This window comes from Muscardinus avellanarius, assembly GCF_963383645.1.
Source record: "Muscardinus avellanarius genome assembly, chromosome: 11".
Taxonomy (NCBI): Eukaryota; Metazoa; Chordata; class Mammalia; order Rodentia; family Gliridae; genus Muscardinus; species Muscardinus avellanarius.
Window position 1 is genome coordinate 61,768,374 of NC_137797.1, and position 21,436 is coordinate 61,789,809.

Sequence of the window (21,436 nt, forward strand, 5' to 3'; positions counted from 1 at the left end):
GAACCCATGAAGGAGTAGAGGAATCCCTCACTTTCTCATTTTAATTGAAATGCTAAGCAACCCCCACTCAAAAAGAATCTGAATACTTCACACTAAATCCTATTCCTGATGGCTTAGCCACAAAAACTGAGACTCAGTCACTGCTGTGTGTGTGTGTGTGTGTGTGTGTGTGTGTGTGTGTTCAGAAAAACATGAAGATCAGCAATACACTGTGCCTATTTCTGGGTCACTGCTATTTACTGGTATATTTTGGAGATTAAAAGGAATTTTATGTCCATTTTATGTCTTAGTTCATTCTGTGCTGCTATTAAAGAACACTACAGCCTAGGTAATTTATAAAGAACGGAGGTGTCTTTCTATTTCTTTTCGTTTCTTTCTTTCTTTTTCCTTTTTCCTTTTCCCTTTTTCTTTTCTTTTTCTTTTTTTTTTTTTTTTTTTTTTTTTGCCTTACTGGGGATGGAACCCAGGGGCATTCTACCTCCAAGCCACACCCCCAGCCTTACTTTTTTATTCTTTATTTTGAAACAGGGTCTCACTGATGTTACAAACAGCCTCCCTAAGTAGGCTGGCTGCGAACCAGGATCCTCCTGTCTCAGCCTCTGGAATGCTGGGATTATAAGCCTGTGCCACCACACCCAGCTGTATCTCTCATAACTCAGGAGGCTAGGAAGTTCAAGGCACTGTGTCTGGTGAGGGCATTTTTGCTGCATCGTCCCATAGCAGGAGGAAAAGTAAGAGAGCAAATGTGTGAGAGAGAAGAGAGGAAAAGGGGACAAACTGGCTTTTATAGCAGACCTACACTCAGGATAACAACCCCACCTCTGTCACTTTAGTATCAATCCATTCCTGGAAGCAGAGCCTCCTTGACTTCTTAAACATCCTTCCTCTCAACTTGCTGCATTGGAGAAAAAGTATCCAACCCATAAACTTGGGGAAATATGTTTAAAAAAAAAAAAGTAAGCCAGGCATGGTGGTGCACACTGGTAATCTCAGCATTTGGGAGGCTGAGACAGGAGAATTCAGGTTTGTGGACAGCCTCAGCACTTAGTGAGGCCCTTTGCAACTCCGTGAGACCCTATTTCAAAATAAAAAATAAAAAAGTAGTGCTGGGGTGTCACTCGGAGGTAGAATGCCCCTGGGTTCAATCTCCAGTACCGCAGAAAATAAAAAAGTAAATCTTTTCTTCCTCTTTACAGACTATTTTTCTGGCATTCTGCCTTAATTTCTATGTTCTACATCCTGCAAAGCGATCAGTATAAGGTTGTGAAGAACCTCAAAAGATACTCTCCATCATCATCTGCCCAGACAGATACATACCCAGTGGAACTTCTTTTGTTCATGAAAGTCTGTGAAGATATCACCTTGATTTAAACTTTCTATGTAGGAAAGCTCTTCTTTCTTCTTTCTATTGCCTGCAAGTTTAAGGATCTTTTGGGAAGAGGAATAGTAACAGTTAATGTGAACCATAATCTTTTCCATATATTCTCTCTCTCTCTCTCTCTCTCTCTCTCTTTTAATTTGTGTGGTACTAGGGGTAGAACCCAAGGGCTTTTCTACCTCAGGGCTATACTCCCAGACCTATTTTATACTTTATTTGGAAACATGGTCTCACTAAGTTGCTGAGAGCCTCACTAAGTAGCCGAGGCTGGCTTCGAACCTGTGTGATCCTCCTGTCTCAGCCTCCCAAAGCCTGGGATTACAAGTGTGCGCCACTACTCCCAGCTGTCTTTTACTCTCTTAATGGCCACATGGAATTCTGGGTGAACATAAGCCACACTGGTAAAGGGTCCTCTGCTGATGGACTGCCAGTTACAATTTCTTCCTCTTTCCTTATTTCCTCCTTTCATTTTGGCACTGGGGATTGAACCTCAAGGACACTTTACCTCTGAGCTACACCCCTAGCCTTATTTTACTTTTTATTTTGAAACAGGATCTCACTAAGTTGGGGAGGACCTTACTAAGTTGCTAAGGCTGGCCTCGAACCTGTGATCCCCCATCTCAGCCTCCCAAGTACTGGGATTAAAAGCCTGTGCCACCATGCCTGGCTTACAACTACTTCCAAGTAGGACAAGATCTCAAATATGCTTGCAAAGGGATCTGTGTGAAGAATTCCTCTAGATATTTATAATTCCCCTGCTGTGATTCAAATGTGGCCCTCAGAGTCCATGTATTGGATACTTAATCTCCAAAGCAAGTGTTGAGAGGTGGGACCTTTAAGAGACAAGAGATGATTATATCATGAGTGCATGAACCGATACCAGTATTGCAGGAGGAATTTGTTACTGAAGCCAGCTCCCTTTCTTTCCTCACACATATGATGATGCTGCCTGTTATGGACTGATGCAGCCAGAAGGCTCTCACCAATGTGAGCCCCTTGACCTAGAACTTCCAAGCCTCCAGAGCTGCAAAAAATAAATCTCTGTTCAGTTTAAGTTATCTAGTCACAGGTATTTGGTTATAGCAACACAAAATGGACTAATACCTTTTCTTTTTTTTTTATAATTGTCCTTCTTTCATCTAACTTAATAGTGTTTTTATAGTGCTTATGTTTATTTATTTATTTATTTATTTTTGCGGTACTGGGAATGAAACCCAGGGGCATTCTACCTCTGAGTTACACCCCTAGCCCTATTTTTTATTCTTTATTTGGAAACAGTATCTCACTGAGTTGCAAAGGACCTTGCTAAGTAGCTAAGGCTGCCCAGGAACTGTGATCCTTCTCTCTCAGCCTCCCAAAGGCTGGGGTTACAAGCGTGCATCACTACTCCCGGCTCTAGTGCAGACTTTTAAACAGCATTTCCCAATCTCCAAACTCATATCACTGCCATGAAGTTATTTTTATATTGACTTGATTTGCACAATATTTAGTTTAATTGTGTAATTACAGATACAAACCAGCCTGGAATTACTGTGGGTCAGCACCTCACTGGTCATAGGCACCCCCCCACCCCCCCGCCAGGGTCTACTAGGGAGGGACAGGTAGCTCTAGATTTCAGTCGGAGGCACTGGTCAGTATATCCTACAGAGAGAACAGAGGGTGACAGCTAATCCAGTGGGTTGATAAATGGAAACCAGATAAGAGATTTTATTGCATTTCCAGTTTACTGATAGAGAAACTGAATCCAGGAAATGCAGAACACGCTGGGAGTACACAGGAGGGTTCAGCAGGACTTGGGGAAGCCTTCTCCGAAGAAGGGATGCCTGAGCAGAAGTGCAAATCAGCCAGGCAGAAGAGGGACAGAGTGATCTGGACAGGGCCAGCCAGGGAAAGAGGGCAAAGAGCAGGGCTGGGAAGAGAATTGCAAACAGTTTCTAGAGTAGAAAGATGATGAAATTCAAGTTTAGAGAGGTAAGTAGAGTCTAAAAAAGGTGCACAAAGTTCAAATTCTTTGAACTTCACTCCCAGGACAATGAGGTCCAGTAGGAGTTCTGCAGTTGTCGCACAGGCTCGGCTTTGAGCTTCGGGGAGGTCACTTGCTGCATGGGCCTGGAATGTCAGATAGGAAGGAGGCTGTGGGGGAAACCAAGCAACAGCTGGTCAGGTCCTGAGTTTGCAGAATGTCCTGGAGACAGACAAGGTTCATTGGAAAACCAGCTTCAATAGGGCTTGCGAACTGGATATGAAGGTGGCGGTGAGTTAAAATCATGAAGGAAGTCATCTGGATGGAGAATTTATCATTCTTTGAGATAGTGAACTCAGGAGAAAAAGGAAAAAGTTTCAAGGGTGGCGAAATGTTATTCTAGACATGTCACATGACCTGTGGGTAGTTTAATATAGATATTACCTGACAGTATGCACTATATATTTAACAGTACACACACATATCACGCACACAATGCTTTAAATCTGGTCTCAATTGAAAATATGGATGTTGCAAATATCAGCATATAAGTGTAAATTCAATTTATGGAAAAAGATGAAACAAGAAGTTAGAATAGGAAAAGAAAATGAGCCATGTCTCATTTTCAAATTAGCAAATGTCTGATTACCTCTATCATGTGAGTGATTCCCTGGAGCATGCGAATAATATTATTCCCTATGGCATGCGAATAATAGCACCTGTCTTCTTTTTTTAAACTCCAATGCACTAAGTCTGATTTTCCTTTTATGAAACAGGCACTATTGAGGTGGATAACCCATTACATAACTGTAGTTTATCCTGTCCACTACCAACCCTGTAAAATCAGAATTCAGAAGCAAGGCACCCTCATTATAAATATATTTATTTGTACATAACCAAGAAAGGTAGTGGGGTTGATGTCAATGGTAGCTGGAAAGAAAAGGATGGGCTATCTTATCTAAAATAAGGTGTGTCAACTTCAAAGTGAGTCTCCTTTCCCCATGAATGGGAGTGCTTGTACAGGTGATTTGCTACAGTGGAAATCAATGGGCCTTAGAGCTGGGGTTAAAGTCTCAACTCCACAAGCTATCTCTGCTCTTCAATAACGAGCAGTGCAAACAGCCCCCAGGATAGGCATGCTTGGGCAGACAGCACGACAATCTATAGAAGTGGAAGCTTAAAATAAGCTTTCAGGTTTTTTTCTTTTGCCACAAACAAATTAGTTCCCTTCTCTGAGTCTATTACTTTGCCCAGAGGAAGAAGGGTTAGCAGATGATCTCTGAGGTCTCTATCAATTTCAACATCCCTTGGCCCCAATCATCTGCAAAGAACAAGTCAGGACAAACTTCACTGGGAACTCCTGTAGCCTGAATCCATCTTTCCCATCCCCCACCAGCCCCCAAGGGCAGGCGCACTTTTATCACGACTTTCAGTTAGACCTAGGTGTATATATTTTTCCTCCAAGGTCCTAGTAAATACTACTGTGATTCTTTTATATTCCTACCAATTGGTTGGAATCTGTGATTGCCATCGCGGGTTTCTTAGAAGATCGTTTCTAAACCCAGCTCTACCCAGAGCACTAAGATTGGCTATCTGTAACTCAACATACCATTTCTAAAAGCCATGGTTTCTACGTTTTATTATTTTTATTTTTTAATGTCGATTGATTGACGGGGGGAGACATTACTATTAGAGTTAAACGAATTGTATTTTCCTCGACACCACTGCTTCATCTATACACGGAGAGATGATTTATACATTTCTTTAATTTGGTATGAGAAGGTTTCTTGATAACAGAGTTAATGTCACTCCCTGAAGTTCGCCCAATTTCTCTAACTTTGAGAAAGTGTCTAGAATTTGCTCTCTGGTTTGCTCGCTGGCTCCCATTTGCCCTTCAACTCCAGTTGATATATGTTTCCCAGGACATCGTGGAGACTCCTGGCCCGAGAGGCTGGAAAATGTAACTCCGAATATCCTACACTCTGGGCCCCACTTTCTCCCGATTTCGGCCCCCAGCCTGAGTCTTGTTATTGTCACGTGGGCGCGGGGCGGCCTCGGGCGCGGCGGGCCAATGGGCTCGCGCCGCAGGCCCCGCCCCGCCGGCCCGGGGCGCCGCGAGCCAATGGGCGTTCTTCGTTGTCCCCGCCCCGCCGGCCCGCGGCGCCGCGAGCCAATGGGCGCGCCCCGCCGGCCCCGCCCCGCTGGCCCGGGACGCGCGGGGACCTCGCGCTCCGCGGGGGGGTGGGGGGGAGAAGGCGAAAAAGTTTCTTGGCGGGCAGGCTTGCGGGCTGCGCTCGGGCTGCCGCTGCGCCGCGGTCGGCCGTGCTTTTCGGAGTCTGTGTTGCTGCTCAGGGGCATGAAAGGGCTTCGCTGCCGGGAGTAAGAGGAGTTTGCCGAGCAGCTCGCGGGAGGAGCATCCGCGCGTCCGCTCGCGGCTGGACGTCGGAGCCGGGCCGGGCTCGAGGCCGCGGGGTGCGAAGGGCGCGATGGGCGCGATGGGCGCGATGGGCGCGCCGAGCCTCCGGGCGCCCGCCGCGGCGCTGGGGCTGCTCCTGTGCGCGGCGCTGGGGGCCTCGGGGGGCCCCGGCCCGCGCCCCTGCCCCGCGCCCTGCCGCTGCCTGGGGGACCTGCTGGACTGCAGTCGCCAGCGCCTGGCGCGCCCGCCCGAGCCGCTCCCGTCCTGGGTCGCTCGACTGTGAGTATCCTCCCTTCCCGCGCCGAAGGGGACCGGGGGGGCCGCTGGGGACGCGCCGAGCCCGAGCCGCCCAGGCCGCGGGTGCTCGTTGCGCTGCGGCGCCTTCCCGGGGAGCCGGCCCTGGCCGCTCCCCCAGGCGGTGGGAAAGAGCGCCCGGGCCTCAGTTTCCCTCCTGCGCGCGGCACAGGTGGGCGCCTGGCGCGACCGACCCCGCTGCACACAGAGCAGGGGAGGGGACGCGGGCGACCGGGGCGACCCGGCTTGTCTACACCGCGCTCCTTCCAGGCCCAGGCCGGAGCGGTTGCAGCGGAGTTTGTCGTTTTCCCTCGGTGTCTAAGTGGGAGAGTGGCCCAGCTTCAGTTTCTGATGGTGCCAGGCCCCCCTTCACTGCACATGCGCCTTTCACTTAGCCCCCCTCAAAACAGTTGGGGTTCAAGCTCCGGTAGACTTACGTGGGTTCTTTCTCCTGTGCTTAATTCTGCGTTCGCAGACTGAATCTCCCACCTGGACCACGGTGGCACACGGTGTCCTAGTTCCCGTCTGAAGTTGGGTGGTAAGACTGATGCGTAGACTTGGAAAGCGAGGAACCTAGGACGAGGTTTTCTGTAGCTCACCCAGAAAGCTTATAGGCAGCGGCTCAGAGCACTGTTAGGCAAGTTTGGGGATTGTCCCTATGAAGCCTGGAAACTTGAAATCAGGGCCGTCCCAGTGAAAGCAGCAGGAAGAAAATGAAATTTAGTTGGAAATGCTGGTCCTTTCCAGAAGTCAGCGCTCTCCATTCTTTCCCAGGCCCTAGTTCTGTTAAAACTAGAGGCGTGCTGTGAAATGTAAACAAAAAATCAAAACTCGCATTTATTTTTTAAAGTAAATGTCCTGTTGAAAGAAAAGTGCAGTTCACTCTTACTCTTAGATCTGGGCCTAGCAGAACTACAATGGGAATTCTGAGTTCTTAAACAGTTGTGGTAGACTGTCTTAACATCATAATATTAGTCAGAGGTTTGGTTGGCCAGTTTAAGGAATTAGGTTTTTACATTATTGTACTTGTCTAAGTCCTTTTATTTGTGAATTGTAGGATTGCTGACATCAAACATCATGTGCTTTGTGCATTTAATAAAAGGGTTTAATAAAGAAGTAGAATCGGAGAGTATTGGATTGATATTTAATCGCTTATCATGGGATGTCTTACTTAGTAGTTTTTTATTACAAGTGGAGAAGGAGATAAGGGCTTTAACCTAACGCAGGAAGACTTTCAATTAGTTGTGGCTAATTCTATTCAATTGCTTCTTGTGGAGGTCATGCTGTCGCATTCATGAAATGTGAATGGCTCTATTGACAACATATGGAACTGAACATTTGAATGACTGGAGGTGAACACCTATAGATAACAGAGGGATGGCAAAGAAAAGAGAGGCTGCTTCTTGAAGTGTGTTTAAAAGTGCTTAGATTATGCCCTGAGCCTAACTTTATTCTGTAGCTTCTCAAGGACAAGTGACCCCTTGGAGCACATCAGAGTGCAATCTATTTGTGTGTGCGTGAACTTAGATGTCATTAAAAAAACAACTTTTTTGACTTTGATTCGAGATGAGTGGATCCAAAAGGAGTTCGATACCTATTTAAACATTGTCTTAAAAGTAGCTGGCCTAATTAGGATTTTGTTTTGCAGATAATTTGGTGGCACACTAAAAACAAATTACAGTTTATTTGGTTAGCACAGTCTTTAATTACATTTCCGCCAGCAGTAAATTGTCTCAATACAAGTCCACATTCCTTAAATGTATGTGAAAATAAGTTCCACTTGTATAAATAAGCACTCAGTCTGCTGTCAGAAGCCCCGCTGCGATCACTCATTGAATGGCCTGTCATTCTTGGACTTCTGTGACTTCTAACTATCTCTGTAGGTGTCACCCAACCATGTGGTCTAGATTGTTTATTCTAAATGTACCTTTTGTTTGTGCCTAAACCTCTCCAGGTCTCTTCTCCACTGTTGAAAAGGATAAAACAAAGCATGCGCGCGCACATACACACACACACACACACACACAAAAAAAAAAACCAACAAAACTAACCTTTCCCCCACACACATGAAATTTAGTTTACCTTTCCTGTTATTTGGCCTTTTGGAATAAGAGGTGTAAGAAGATGCTATTTAATTTTTCATAATTAGAAAAGCTCTTGAGATTGTAGAAAGACGTAGAAATATGCACACTGTTCTACATATCTTCTCTTTCTGTCGGTAATTGGAACAATAAAATTTTGTCTTTGGACTAGTTTATGAAAGCACGATTCAGAAAAAGTACAATGTCTATTTTTTTAATTTACAAGAAAAAAGCTATGCATGTGTGTATGTTATTTTCCCCACTTTATTCATCTGTAATTTATTACCATAGGAGCCCCATATGTGAAAAGTTGAATAGTTTGAGCTATAAAATAATAGCACTGTACTCAGTTTTTCTTTTAAAAAGTAACCTCTAAGGCTTTAATGAAAGTGGCTCTTAAAACAGTAACTATTTGGAAACTTGCTCTAGAGTTTGTGCTTACACAGTTCTGAACTTAAAGAGGAGAGTGCTTGTTAGAATATGTTATTTATCCAAAAGAGGGAAAAGTTGCTGAATTGCCAACGAGAGCTTCAAGTATTATTAATTTCTCGCTGGAATTTTGGAATTATTTATTTTTATCACGTAGAAATGTTTATCAACAGGGCTCAGGCAAGAGTCAGAAAGGTGGTTTCTGCTGCGACTTCTTTAGTGCTAGCCTGTTATAAATCTTCTGGTCCTTACCAGAATTGGGGGTGGGGTGAAGGTAATAGTCCTTATGGTTTTCACAGCTGTTTTTCTATATTTTCCAGACTAAAACTCGAACATAGCAGGCTGATTTATGAGTCACTTTGGATCAGTGTCTTAAAACAGCTACAGCCTGGCTTTTTGTTTTTCAGCCTTCCAGATTTCTGCTGAATTAGCAGCTCTGCAGGCCCCACTGGGATTGATTAAGAAGCTGTGCTGTATTTGCATTTTAAAATTTGTCTTGGAAGTCAGATTTCCAAAGACTAGAAGGAAGAAAATGATAGCCGGAACCAAATGTTGAAAATTAATTATTTTCATATATACTCATTCGCTTGCTAATAGGCAGGAAGAGTGTCTTCTCTCTACCATGTAGAAAGAATTTGATTTCTGAAGATTTGGCCAGCTGTGTCTGGGTAAATAGTTAACACTTTTCTACCTCACCACTTTTCCCATTTGTTAATCTCCCTATAGGTTTTTAAAAATGTTTCCTGGGCCAACATGTACAATAATGGAACTCTAAAAATAAAAAATCTGTTCTGTCCTTAAACTATAGTTTCTGGGTTTGACAAAACATCAGCACTATACAACTTGAATCTCATTAGTGATATAGCCATTAAAAAAAAAAACTGTGTGTGTGTGTGTGTGTGTGTGTGTGTGTGTGTGTGTGTGTGTGTGTATGGTAGATTTAGGAAAATGTGACATCCTTTAACTGGAAAGTAATCATTTCTGAAATGTAAACTATATTAAATCTAAATTTAGGTATATTAAAAGTTTCATGGCTTTAAGTATTTAGCAGTAAAAGTCACTTAAGGGGTGATTTTTTTTTCTTCTCCCACATATAATGTGGTTTTAATAGCACACAAAACTTAGGCATGCAAGTGTGTTGCAATAACTGAAATATTTAAGGTCGCCAGCTCCTGCTTCTGGATCAGAAATGAGCGGTCCCCAGCATGGGCCCTGGTCTCTGAAGGCAGTTTCTCATTTTAAAGGTCTTTTGTTGGGAGATCTCATCCCATTACTGGTGCAAAAAAACGTTAAGTACTCAATCTCATTTGCTGAAGGATTTGTAGGATCGCTCCGTGAAATAATCCTTACAATGAATTGGGGAATGTAGTTTTTTTTTTTTTTAAGGAAAATCACCTGTAAATGCCAGATTGGTTCCCCCTTTGCTTTTAAACTGGGGACAATGGGGGGTGGAGATTCAACATTCCCGAGTTAAGTGAATCCACAGGAAACCCTGTGTGGACTCAGGCTACCTCGCAGGTGAGGAGCTCTTTTCCTTGTTTTTTAAACCATGTGGGGAATCTGTGACCGTCTGGGGTGCAAAAAGCACACCGGTTTTGTTGGAATCCTAACGTGAGTTGTTGGGATCACGGTTTCCTTGATGAACTCCAGATGGACTTGAGCTGGACTGTGAGGGAAAGTGTCTGGCTCTAGCTTGAGTGGTGAGCGTGCACAGCAGTGGTTGTAATTGCAGGATTTTTATAGTTTAAACACTGTGCCAGATTTTTTTTTTTCATGTTATAACTCTACCAGAACAAATCTACTCATGTCTGTTACTGTCTGGTAGGTCTTTAGGCAAACATATTTCAAATAAAACCTTTGCAGATTTTTTTTTTTTTTTTTAGGTGAAATAGAAAAATCTAGGTTTACTCTCAAAACAAAAGCTCAAAGACTGAAAAGATCTCCGATTTCTCATTGTTACCTGAGCGCTCAGTAACTCTGCTTTCCTGGTGGGATTTGGCTCCACTTCGCTTTAGTTATGTTGGGAGGACTTTACTTATGCATCTGTGTGTTTGTGCTTTTGCTCGGTCAACTTTAGTTGTCTAAAGCTTTGGTTGTTTAGACGTCTTCATTTTGCACGGGTGGAATCCCAGGTACTTGGGAGGCCAAGGCAGGAGGATCATAGGTTCCAGGCCAGCCTCCAGTTTCAAAATTAATAAAATAAGGCTGGAGGTGTAGCTCAGATGTAGAATGGCTCTGGGTTCAGTCCCTAGTCTGTCTGTCTCTCTGTCTTTCTTTCTCTCCTCATTTTCAAAACGCCAAAATAAACCCTTTAGTAAGGCTTAGTTTACTTCTGACGGTGGGGAGCTTTAATGGTTACCACGGGGCCCAGCATTTCATTCTCATGACACCATTTTGAAGGCACATAGTCAGTGCAGCGTATCATCATATGGGGCGCGTAACTCAGCTTATTTGCCAGATTTTGGTACGTATTTTGACTCTTAAAACACACTGAGCTGATTTCCTAACCTGGATTAGTGTGAGGGTGGGAGTTCATTGTTTTTGTGATAATACTGATGTCTGGTAGAAATTGTTACTAAGTTAGCCATAAGAAATACATTTATTTTAATGATTGGAATCTGTTTACAGATGTCTGTAAAGTCTGCTTACCTTTTTAGATGGTCGATGTAGTTTAAATTATATGTTAAACTGTCAGATACTGAGATTTGGGGAATTCAGGAAGGCAGAGGGTTTAGATTGTTTTTGTACCCTTTTGAACACACATACACACACTACTTTAACATAATTTGGTGCCTTAACCTAGAGAAACAAATATATGTAAAGAGCAATTTCTATCTCATCTGCTTCAAATAGAACATTGCTGCTTAATTTTGTGATATGGAAATGCTTCTATGGGGCTGTAGTTTCAGCAACCTGCCTAATTAACCATTTTTCATAAGCCATGATGTCATCATATCAAGTTGGGAGTGGGGAGATGGGAGGGTGAAGCATAACTACCAGTTCACAAAAGATCTGTTCACCATGTGCCAAAAAAACATCTCTTAAAACGTTTGTGGGCTGAAAGCGTTTGAATGTGCCAGCTCTTAAACTAATTTTGTCCTCAGAGTTTGCATTTTTGAGTTTGGTGTTTTGGTTGCCAGCTAGTGTGTAGACAGAACGGACCGGTTATTTCTTCATTTGTCACAAGTGTTGATAGTGTCACTAGTGTTCATAAGCCCACCCTGTCTCGAATATCATTAATCACCATTCATGATGTTTTAGCAACTACTTATAATTTTATTTTTGTTTTCTTATAGGGACCTAAGTCACAACAAATTATCTTTCATTGAGGCAAGTTCCATGAGCCACCTTCCAAGCCTTCGAGAAGTGTGAGTTCAAGTTACTTTCTGTTTGAGGTTTGCATAAAATATATTCAGGCTGCTTCACTGTATGAGCATTTGGATTATAATAAACTACTTAAAACTTTTAACTGGGGAGGAATCTTTAAGTAATTTATAAAGTTTTCACCTCTGAATTACAAGTTACCTAATTAGCTTTTATCCCCTCTCCCCTTTTGGCATTTATAGGAAACTGAACAACAATGAATTGGAGACCATTCCAAATCTGGGACCAGTCTCAACAAATATTACACTTCTTTCCTTGTAAGTGAATATTAGTAGAATTTCACACGTGTGTTTGCAGGGGTCATGGGTAGTCGCTGTTTCATTTGGATTAATATAAAGATCTTACAAGCAGTACAGATTATGCTAAAGGAGGGCTCTTTGAATGGGTTAACTTGCTTTCTAGCCTATTGCTGTCTTTCCTAAATTCCAAGTGTCCTTATAACTTACAACACACTTGACACTTTGCCACCATTGCCAGCTGGTTTCCAAGAAGCCCCTTTAACCCATCAGAGTGTGTGTTTGATGATAGTCAGTAGACCAGGACTTTGATTTTGAAGTTGCCCAGTAGATGTCATGGGCTCTGGATTGTGTGTTACATAGCTTCTAGTGGAGATCATCAGAGTTATTTTGTGAGGATAAATGGGAGTCGGTAGTCAGCCATTGGGTACCTTTTTTAAGTATGATGCCTTCAGTGGAAATCAGGATTTAAAACCTCAACTCAAAATATCACACTGTGCAGTTGAAATTACAAAATATAATAGAAGTAATAAATACTGTTGCATTTTGTTTTGCAAGTAAGAGTTTTCAAATACAATTAAAATTGTTAAGTTTTCTATATTTATAGGGCTATTGTAAACATGCTTACATCTATGTAGTAAGACAGATTTTGAAATTATTTTGACTTCCTAGAATTTAAAGGTAGGATTTAGAATGCCCCTGGTTTAATTTTTAAAATTAAGTAATTTACCATTTTAATCTTGAATAATTAAACAATGTACTTAAGTCAACAAAGTTAAAAACATGTTCTTCCTTTAAACAACTGAAGAAAAAACCCACCATTGTTAGCTGCTTCTTGTAAAGGTGTTGGGAAGGTTGAAATTATACAGTAAATTTCAGGAGAGCTGTTCAATTAATTAAAGTGATCACTACCCAATTGCTTACATCTGGTGATTTATAGAGGTTTGTTTTTACTGAGGGCCCAGGTCAGCCAAGTCACGGTGCAGCCGCTGTGTCTGCTTTCTTCTGTTTGAATAAGAACTAAGTGACATCTGATACTGATGTGGTTTTTCCAAAGATCAGAAACAGAAAGAAATGGAAGAAAAAGCAGTTGGTATTTGACAAATAAACACGGAGTTTAGAAAATATTTTTATGCTAGCACTAATACCCTTTTGCTTTGTCTTTCACAGTTAAAAACTACTGGAGTCTAAATGGTGTGCTGGTTTTGGTATCTTAACGCCAGCTGTAGCTATTCATGTTTGACCAAGGGAGGCTTTTACGGTCCCGCTCTGCCGTGCTCTCCTCGCCCTGTGTTTTGGCAGATCCCGTCAGCATGTTCAAGAGGAACTTAAGGGTCCTGGCACTCTTGATGGCTGAGGGACATGCCCCTTTTGTAATCTGGGTGTGGTGAGGGAGACAGGATTGGACTTTGGCCTGGCACAGACTTGGAAGCATAAGAACTTTGATGAAATTTTAAAGTTCTGTTGGGCATTAGTAAAAGTGATTGTGCTCTTTAAAGCTGTAGCTTGTAAATAGGAAGATGGCATGGCATCTGAAGAGTTAGGAGCCTTCAAAATTGGGGCTCTTCTTCATTCCGTTTTTGTATGCGATTTGCTCCAGTAAGTGCCGTGTGTCAAATCACTCTCCGTGACCTCACTTTCTTCTTAATCTGCCTCAGTACATCTGACCAGTCATTGCTTTGTTCATCTCAGATAATGATAGGAGCAATTACTGCCGAGATTACGTAGACTCTGTGAAGAGTTAATTTTATGATGGGCTTGCTCATGCAATATGGAAGGTGAAAATTGTTTTCAGACCTGTAAAATATCTTGAAATATTCACCTCTCTGGCTGTTTTCTTCTACAAGTGGTTTTTTTTTTTCTTTGCAGGCTCTTTTAGAACATGGTCATTATTTCTGAAACAGCGGGAGCTTCTGTGTTGTGTAGGGTGGAATGATTTCTTTTATAGAATCACTTGACAATAATCAGATTTTAGTACTTAAATATATTTCTGAAATTAAAATCTACTAAGCCACATGATATGACTCAGATTAGAAACTTACTGTAGCACTACAATTAAATCCCATATTTTTCAAAGTGGTTTCCAGGACCATTTGATCTCTATATTATCAAGTATTTTATTTTTTATTTTAAATTTTGTAGAGAAAAGCATTTTTTTCTGTGTATTTACACAGGTTAAATCATTGGAAAACTTAAAAAAAAATCTTAAAAGAAAAGAAAAAATCAATTTGAATCTTTAGCATAAGATTTAATATTCACTTTTTACTATTGCTGCCCAGAGATAGAAAAGACAGAACCTGGTAAGACCTTCCTTTTCTTGTAGCTGTAATAGCCAGAATTTATTACTGAGTCAAATGGCATACCATGCCCAGAGACAGATTCTGGTAGGGACTGGTTCTGATAACCTCCAGGAGGTGTAGTAATGCCAGGGACCGGGAATGCCAGTTGGATATTCATTGAACATCTCATGAACCAAATCCATCATTAACCTTTTCAGGGAGCTTTGAGAATGTAAAAGGACTAAGTAGAACCGCTTTCCTTTGAATGCCACAAAGTACTAGCCCAGACGTCAGTTGTTGTGCTAAAAGGAAGGCATGGCTTGTATGTATGTGCTTTTTATTTTTCTCTCAAAGTTTCATAGTTGTGGCAGGATTTTTTTTTTTTTTAAGGAAAGAAATAGAATAATCTTTGGCATGAACATAGAGTGAAACTGTTGACCTGTCTCAAGTGAGTTGGTTTTGCTGACATGATGGTTTGGGTTCTGTGATATGACCTGACCTGCTCAAGTGTGGAGCGCTTTTGAAATCTATGACCTGGGTTAGAGAAGTTTGAATCTATGACTTATGCAACATTATTGTTGAACAAAAAAGGCTTTGTTAGTTAATAAACAGATCTAGTTGGGTCTTAGGCTTGATGCTGGTGGTTTCTACAGTACTGTCCAACTTGCAGGTGTCCTGGAGCGGAAAAGTGTTAGGCTGGTAGATGTTAAAGGGGCATCTGAAGTTCTTGTTAAAAATGTAGCCAGGTGTGGTGGTGCACACTTGTCATCCAGGTACCTGAAGGCTGCGGCAGGAGGACCACAATTTTAAGGCTAACAATTTAGCAAGACCCTGTCTCAAAATAAAAAAGAATCTGTAATAAATTAGAATCTGTAAAGATTCTAATTTAGTGAGTTTGGGTGGGGCCCATAAGTATCCATTTTAATGCATCTACCTTGTGGATTCTGATCTATTCTATAAATATTTGTAGAATTACAGGAGTGTCAGTATCATAATCAACTAACCCACCCATATATACCCACCCACCCATTCATTTTTCTATCCATCCATCTTAAAGGCTTAAATTTTCTCCTAAGTCCATGATTGTCTTAGTTTTTCATTTTTCCAAAGATGGCATTATCACGCTTCCAGAGAGGTTGTTATAAAACCTGATTCTCTTTTCTGGGAGCACTCCAAAATATGTGCCCTGCCAGTGGAAAACCATTGAAGAAATTTTGAACAGAGCGAGACCATCAGTTCTGGAGTTTGACAATATCGCTCTGACTTTCCTGTGGCCTGGAGGTGATAGGAGAGGGGTCAGAGGGGACAGACAATGAACCGCTGCAGGAGTCCTGGAGCAGTGTGGCCCTGTCTACAGAGCAGTGTCAGTCATGTCAACAGGAGAGTGACTGGCGCAGGTAGGTGGCTTGGGATTAATTGCTGGTTCCACCCTTTGCTATGTTTGGGACCACAGGTGAGTCGTTAGGGTTGTGGCCATGGACAAGTTACCGCCTTTCTATGTTTTCTCCATCTTAAAATGGAAATGATGGCACCCATCTTACAGGGTTACTGTGTGTAAAGCCGTCTGGCATATGTGGAGCACTCAGTGACTGGGAGCCGAGGTGGAGATGGTGATGGTGGTGGTGGTGGTAACATAAATAAATAACATAAATACCTGTTATGTGCCAGGCTCTGTTTTGAGTGGGTAACAGTAGTGAAAAAGAAGATAAACTTCCTTTTACCCTGAAACTTCCATTCAAATGAGGGGAGAGACAAAAGCCCAGCTAAGTAAACAGACTTTCAAAGGAAAGGTGACTTCAATGGTAAAGGCTATGAAGGAAGAGAAAGAGGATAAAGGGATTAGAGAGGTGTGCCAGTTGTACTTTAGTGCCATCAGCAAAGGCGAGCACTGACAAAGTTCCACTGTGTACTAGGTAGAATTGTAGGCTCAAGCATCAACAGCAAGTGAAACAGACCCAGATCACTGCCCTTCTCGGGGAAGAAGGAAGGCAGAAAATGAGTAAGAGATATTGTCAGAAGCAGGTAAGTGCTGGGGAGAAAAATAAATCTGAGAAGAACATGTGAGTCTCTGTGGTCACAGAAGGGCTGGACTGTTGAGAGGGGATGCCAGGGTCACTGGGAGCGTGATCTGTCTGAAGGGTCTGACAGTGTGTGTCTGGGCTGAGGTCATCTTCTCCTGCCCTGTCTAGGTCCATCTTGCCTTGTGTGTCCAGCTGTTGTCCACAGTCATGAAGTGATCTGATTGGTGCTTTTCTCCTCTACTGTATTTTGAGGCCTCAGTGTCTGACTTTCCTTCCTTTAGCACTTAATGCAGGTGAGGGTATATAGTTAGCACTTAATTAGTGTATGAATTAAGGGATATTTATGGAAGAGTCATATGTGCTTAGCAGAATTCAGACAGATCTCATATATACTTATTTTCAAACTGTGACTAAAGATTTACAGTAGAGACAGTGTTCAACTATACATGCCTGATAAAATAATAATACTGATAAAATTACAACAGCAATAATACTACTAATTGAAAGAACAGGAAAAAAAAAAAAAAAGAACAAGAGAAGTAATTTAAGGGCTCAAGGATTCATTCAGCTCACTGTTCTAGCCAGTGAGAACCTGCCCTGGAGTGCTTGGGAAAAAGAAATCAAAATGCCTTTTCTCATTTGTCTTTGAAATTCTGAATTTCTCAGGTCACCAAGGGTGACTTTGGCATTCAGAAATACAGATCTTTTCCCAGCGTCTGTGCCCTTCATGCTTGTGAACTACTTTATCTGGTCCTGAACTAAAAATTCAAAATGCAAAATAACAGTGACAGAACACATATCCTTGCCCACAAAATCAATCTGCTCCCACTCTGATGGAGACTGGCCATGGAGATTCATGGAGCCAGGGAAAGAGGGCATCTTTGTCAAGTCCTTGTGTGTGTTGTGAGGATCTGCAAGGGTGTATTGGTGATAGACCAGACAGTTTCCCCACAGCTGATCTTGGAACCTAATGCATGTGGAGAGGGTTTCCTCATATCACATGTATCTTCTCTGTATCAGAGAGGCAGAGGAGCCACCCCTCCCTCACGGTTCCAAGCCACTTCTACAGTACTGGGCGTTGGGGAGCATTGGCAGTGAGTGTGGCATGAACTGTTGTCACTATGGAATTCAGGCAGGATGGTGGTTTCTCTTTTTCTCAGTTTTGGGGCTCCTCCACATGGGGTATGTGTAGACTCCAGTGGCATTTGACACTGCTTCCAGCTCACCTTCCTGAGCTCTCAGTCCTCGTGGCAGCACAGTACAGTCCCAGGCCCATGGAAGGCGTTCATTAAAAGTGAGAATGTGCTTCATTAAGAAAATAGACCAAAGCAATGGTGGGCCCTTGTGCAATAGGAGAGAGACCTGAGTTAGAGACTGGGTGCACAGAGTTTTGTCTTGTCTCACAGGAATGGAATGACCTGTCTGACCTTAGGCAGACTTAATTAACTCTTCTTTGTTTATCTGTACAAACAGTCTGAGAGGTCTGCCCATCTATCTCCCATGGTTCCGGCAGAGGATCAAATGGCATACCGGACATGAAAGGGCTCTGAGGGTGTGAGCAGCCACAGCTGCTGCAGTTGCAGGGTGGTGGGCTTAGGAGAGGAGCAAAGGCTTGAGGCAGTGGGCCAAAGTGGATTCGTGAGCAGGAGGGTCACAGGAGGAAGTCAGGCTTTAGAAACCATCCTGACAGCCATGGACGAATTAAAAAAATTTTTTGCTTTCTTTAATTGGTTAAAAAGAAAGAAAAAAGAAAAAAGAAAAAGCTGGTCACACAATTACAATTAACAACTAAACAACATTCATTGTCTGTAGGCTTGGGCATCTATCCATAAGGTGAATTTTGAGCTGCTCAGGTACCCAAGCACTAGCAAACAAAGAGAAATAGGACTCAGCCTCTGCTCTCAAGGGTCTGAATGGTAAGAAAGACAGATAGTATAGTCGAAGTGAGGCAAAGCCCAGGGTGATGCAGGTATCCAGGGCTGTGCTGATGCCCAGGTTTCAGAATATAAGGAAAGGGCTGGACAAGAAGGGAAACCTGGAGGTCGGTAGGATCAGCTCGTGAGACTTCCACATGCCATGCTGAAGTGCTTGCAGCTTTGGGGGAGACATTAGAGCTTTATTTATTTTTTTTATTCTTAGCAAGGGACTAAAATTATACCGTCTAGCATAAAATCTGCTTTTCTCCCTTTTTTCAGATAATCATTAAGTAGCGTTCATTTTTTTTCCCAAACTAAGTGCCATAATGTGGCTTTGAGAATTAACAAATTATGATGTGCCGAGTACTGGTCATCCCTGGATCCCCAGTGCTATTCTGTACTCTGAGCCCTGGGGTCTGTTAGGCCACATCTTTTCTTTTCTCTCTCTCTCTTTTTTTCCCCACAAAAGGAAATTGGTTGTAGGTTTGAATCATGTGAGTATTCACTTCTGGATGAAGAACAGGGTAGAGTTGAAAGAATGAGGAGGAGTCAGATTGCAGTGTAGACCATCTCTGACTTAGAATGGCTCAACTCAGGATTTTTTCAATCTTTCACTTTGTGATTATGTGAAAGCATATTCATACAATGATTCTGTGTTTCACTTTCAGTGAGGTATAGGAAATTATATGAGATAATACTTGATTATACAATAAGTTTTGTGTGAGGTCATTTTATCCATTTGTAAGGCTAATAAAGTGTTCTACACACATTTAGGGCAGGCCAGGCCAAGATACGAGGCTCAAAAGGTTAGGTGTATTAAATGCATTTTTAAATTAAGATATTTTCAACTTAAGGATGTTCTTGTCAGGACATAACCCCATCTTAGGTTGAGAAACATCTATATTCTGTTAGTTATGTGCTAAACTCAGCACCATAATAAGTGGGAATTTCATCCATAAATACATATTTATCAGTAAACATGCATTTCTCGTTACATTGTAAACATCAGACTGTTAAATCAGTTTGGGAGACACTGACTTAAAAAATTGCTTGATTGTATGGCACTGAGTTTATTTAAATTAATCATCAACTTGACTTTATAACTCTAAAAACAATATTGATTATTTTAATAGGTTCATAGCTCAGCCATAATGTTGCCTATAGGGAAGGTACACTTTACAACATTTTCAAGTAATGGTGTATGTGAATACTTTTTCAACAAGATGGTAGGACCCACATACTTGTTTTATCCAAGCAAAACCTTTATAAGTAATTATTTTATAAGTAATTACTTGAAAAGAAATCACCAGTTTGTCATATTAATTCAGTAAATTAGAGGACAACGTCAGTCAAAATTAAAAATTAGGTTTCTGAGGTGAATCAAAGACTTTCTTTTTAAGTGTGTACAAACCTTACCCCATCCTTCCCCACATCTGGGCATAAAGGAACTCATGGAATTTGACCACCTTAACTGCAGAATTTATTTCCAGATGTGTGTGTCATACTGAGGATGAACAAGCCCTGTCGTCTTTTCACGGAAGAGCTTTGCATTAGAGGGCAACAGCATTCACTAGTGTATTTGAGCCAGGTAGAGTTGTGCTTCATGGAAATAAGCTCTTAGAGTATAAGTCTTACAAAGTCAACACATAAACATCGTAATACGATAAGTAGTATTCTTTTATTGGATTTGAAAGTGTTTATGTATGACTTGCACATAACAGAGTTTACTGTACACAGAGCGGCATTTGTGACAAACATTCTGTAAGTTTATCTTCACATTTAATCTTAAACTGGTTCCCAGAATACATACTAATGCGATTTTTTAATTTGCAGTTTAAAATGAATGTATTTGAAATTGAAATTTGAAATGAAGGGTCAGGACATGGTTCTTTACACTGTCAGTGGTTCCCATAGCTTTAGGTCAGGAGCAAAATCCTCCTCAAGACATAAAATACTCTGTATCCTCTTTCCCCATTGAAACTTCTCTAGAATCATTCCTTAGTTCCAGGTTGGTCCTGCCCCAGGTTCTTCTGCATGTGATATTTTTCTGCTAGGGTACTCCCCCTCCCCCAATACCCTCTCTAAATCAGACTTACTTTTCGCTTTTATATTTTCTTAATCTCTATTATATTAATCTCCTTTATTGTTGTGAAAGGAATCACATTTTTCTGTTATATATTTATGATTCCTCAATGCCTTTCCTCCACCAAATGGAACTTCATACCAGTTGAGATTACCTGTTTCCTCATTATGACTTTGTCATGAAGCACAGAGTCTGGCACAAAGAGGTACTCAGTACATGTTTGTTGGATACATGAATGGATGGCTTGGTTCATGTTAATATATGTAGTTAACTTTCATATTTCTGCCTTTCCATGTACAAAAATTGTTTTCACTCATAAACTTGGTTTTTCCAAATTAACAACAATTCCAGATTTGACAGAGTGACCCACCAGGCAATTTCTTCCAGTCATCCATCCTTCCTTCTTTCCTTCCTTTGCCCCCATTATGACAGAATGGGGTCAGTTAGTCGGTTGGTTCTTCCTCCCTACCACCCTTTCTCTAAATTGAACCTAGGGGCCTTCTACCTCTGACCCACACCCTCAGTCCTTTTTATGAAATAAGGTCTTGCTGGGTTGCTGAGAATCTTGCTAAGTTGCTGAGGCTGGCCTTGAGCCTGTGATCCTTCTGCCTCAGCCTCTCGAGTACTGGAATTATAGATATAAGCCACCATGCTCTACTTAGTGGAATTTTTTGAAGTCCATAAAGTTGATCCCCACTTCCTTGAACTTAACCTTCTAGTATAGCTTGCCACAAGAACTCTTATATTTCCAGTGTCCTGGACCTACATAATTTCTCATTCTTTCTCCAAACTTTCTACTAGCCATTTTGATTACTGCTTTGAAGTGTCAGGTATAGCTCCTACCAAGAGACTTCTGTATGCCAAGTGAGGCTTGTTCTGCCAAGACAGACAAACAATAAAGTTACAGCCAGAAGCTCTTCATGATTGGGGTGGCAAGATTCAACATGTGCCTCTCT

At 41.9% G+C, this 21,436-nt stretch overlaps 1 protein-coding gene across 1 annotated transcript in view; it reads left to right on the forward strand.

Moving 5' to 3' along the window:
- Window positions 1-5,845: 5,845 nt before the first annotated feature.
- The window catches only part of LRIG3 (leucine rich repeats and immunoglobulin like domains 3), a gene marked incomplete at both ends in the record, with an annotated part of 47,996 nt that continues 32,405 nt past the window's right edge, over window positions 5,846-21,436 (forward strand). Inside the window, 3 exons of the mRNA XM_080705785.1 lie at window positions 5,846-6,036; window positions 11,858-11,929; window positions 12,128-12,202. Coding sequence (XP_080561911.1) covers window positions 5,846-6,036; window positions 11,858-11,929; window positions 12,128-12,202 — 338 coding nt within the window. The remainder of the gene's footprint in view (window positions 6,037-11,857; window positions 11,930-12,127; window positions 12,203-21,436) is intronic.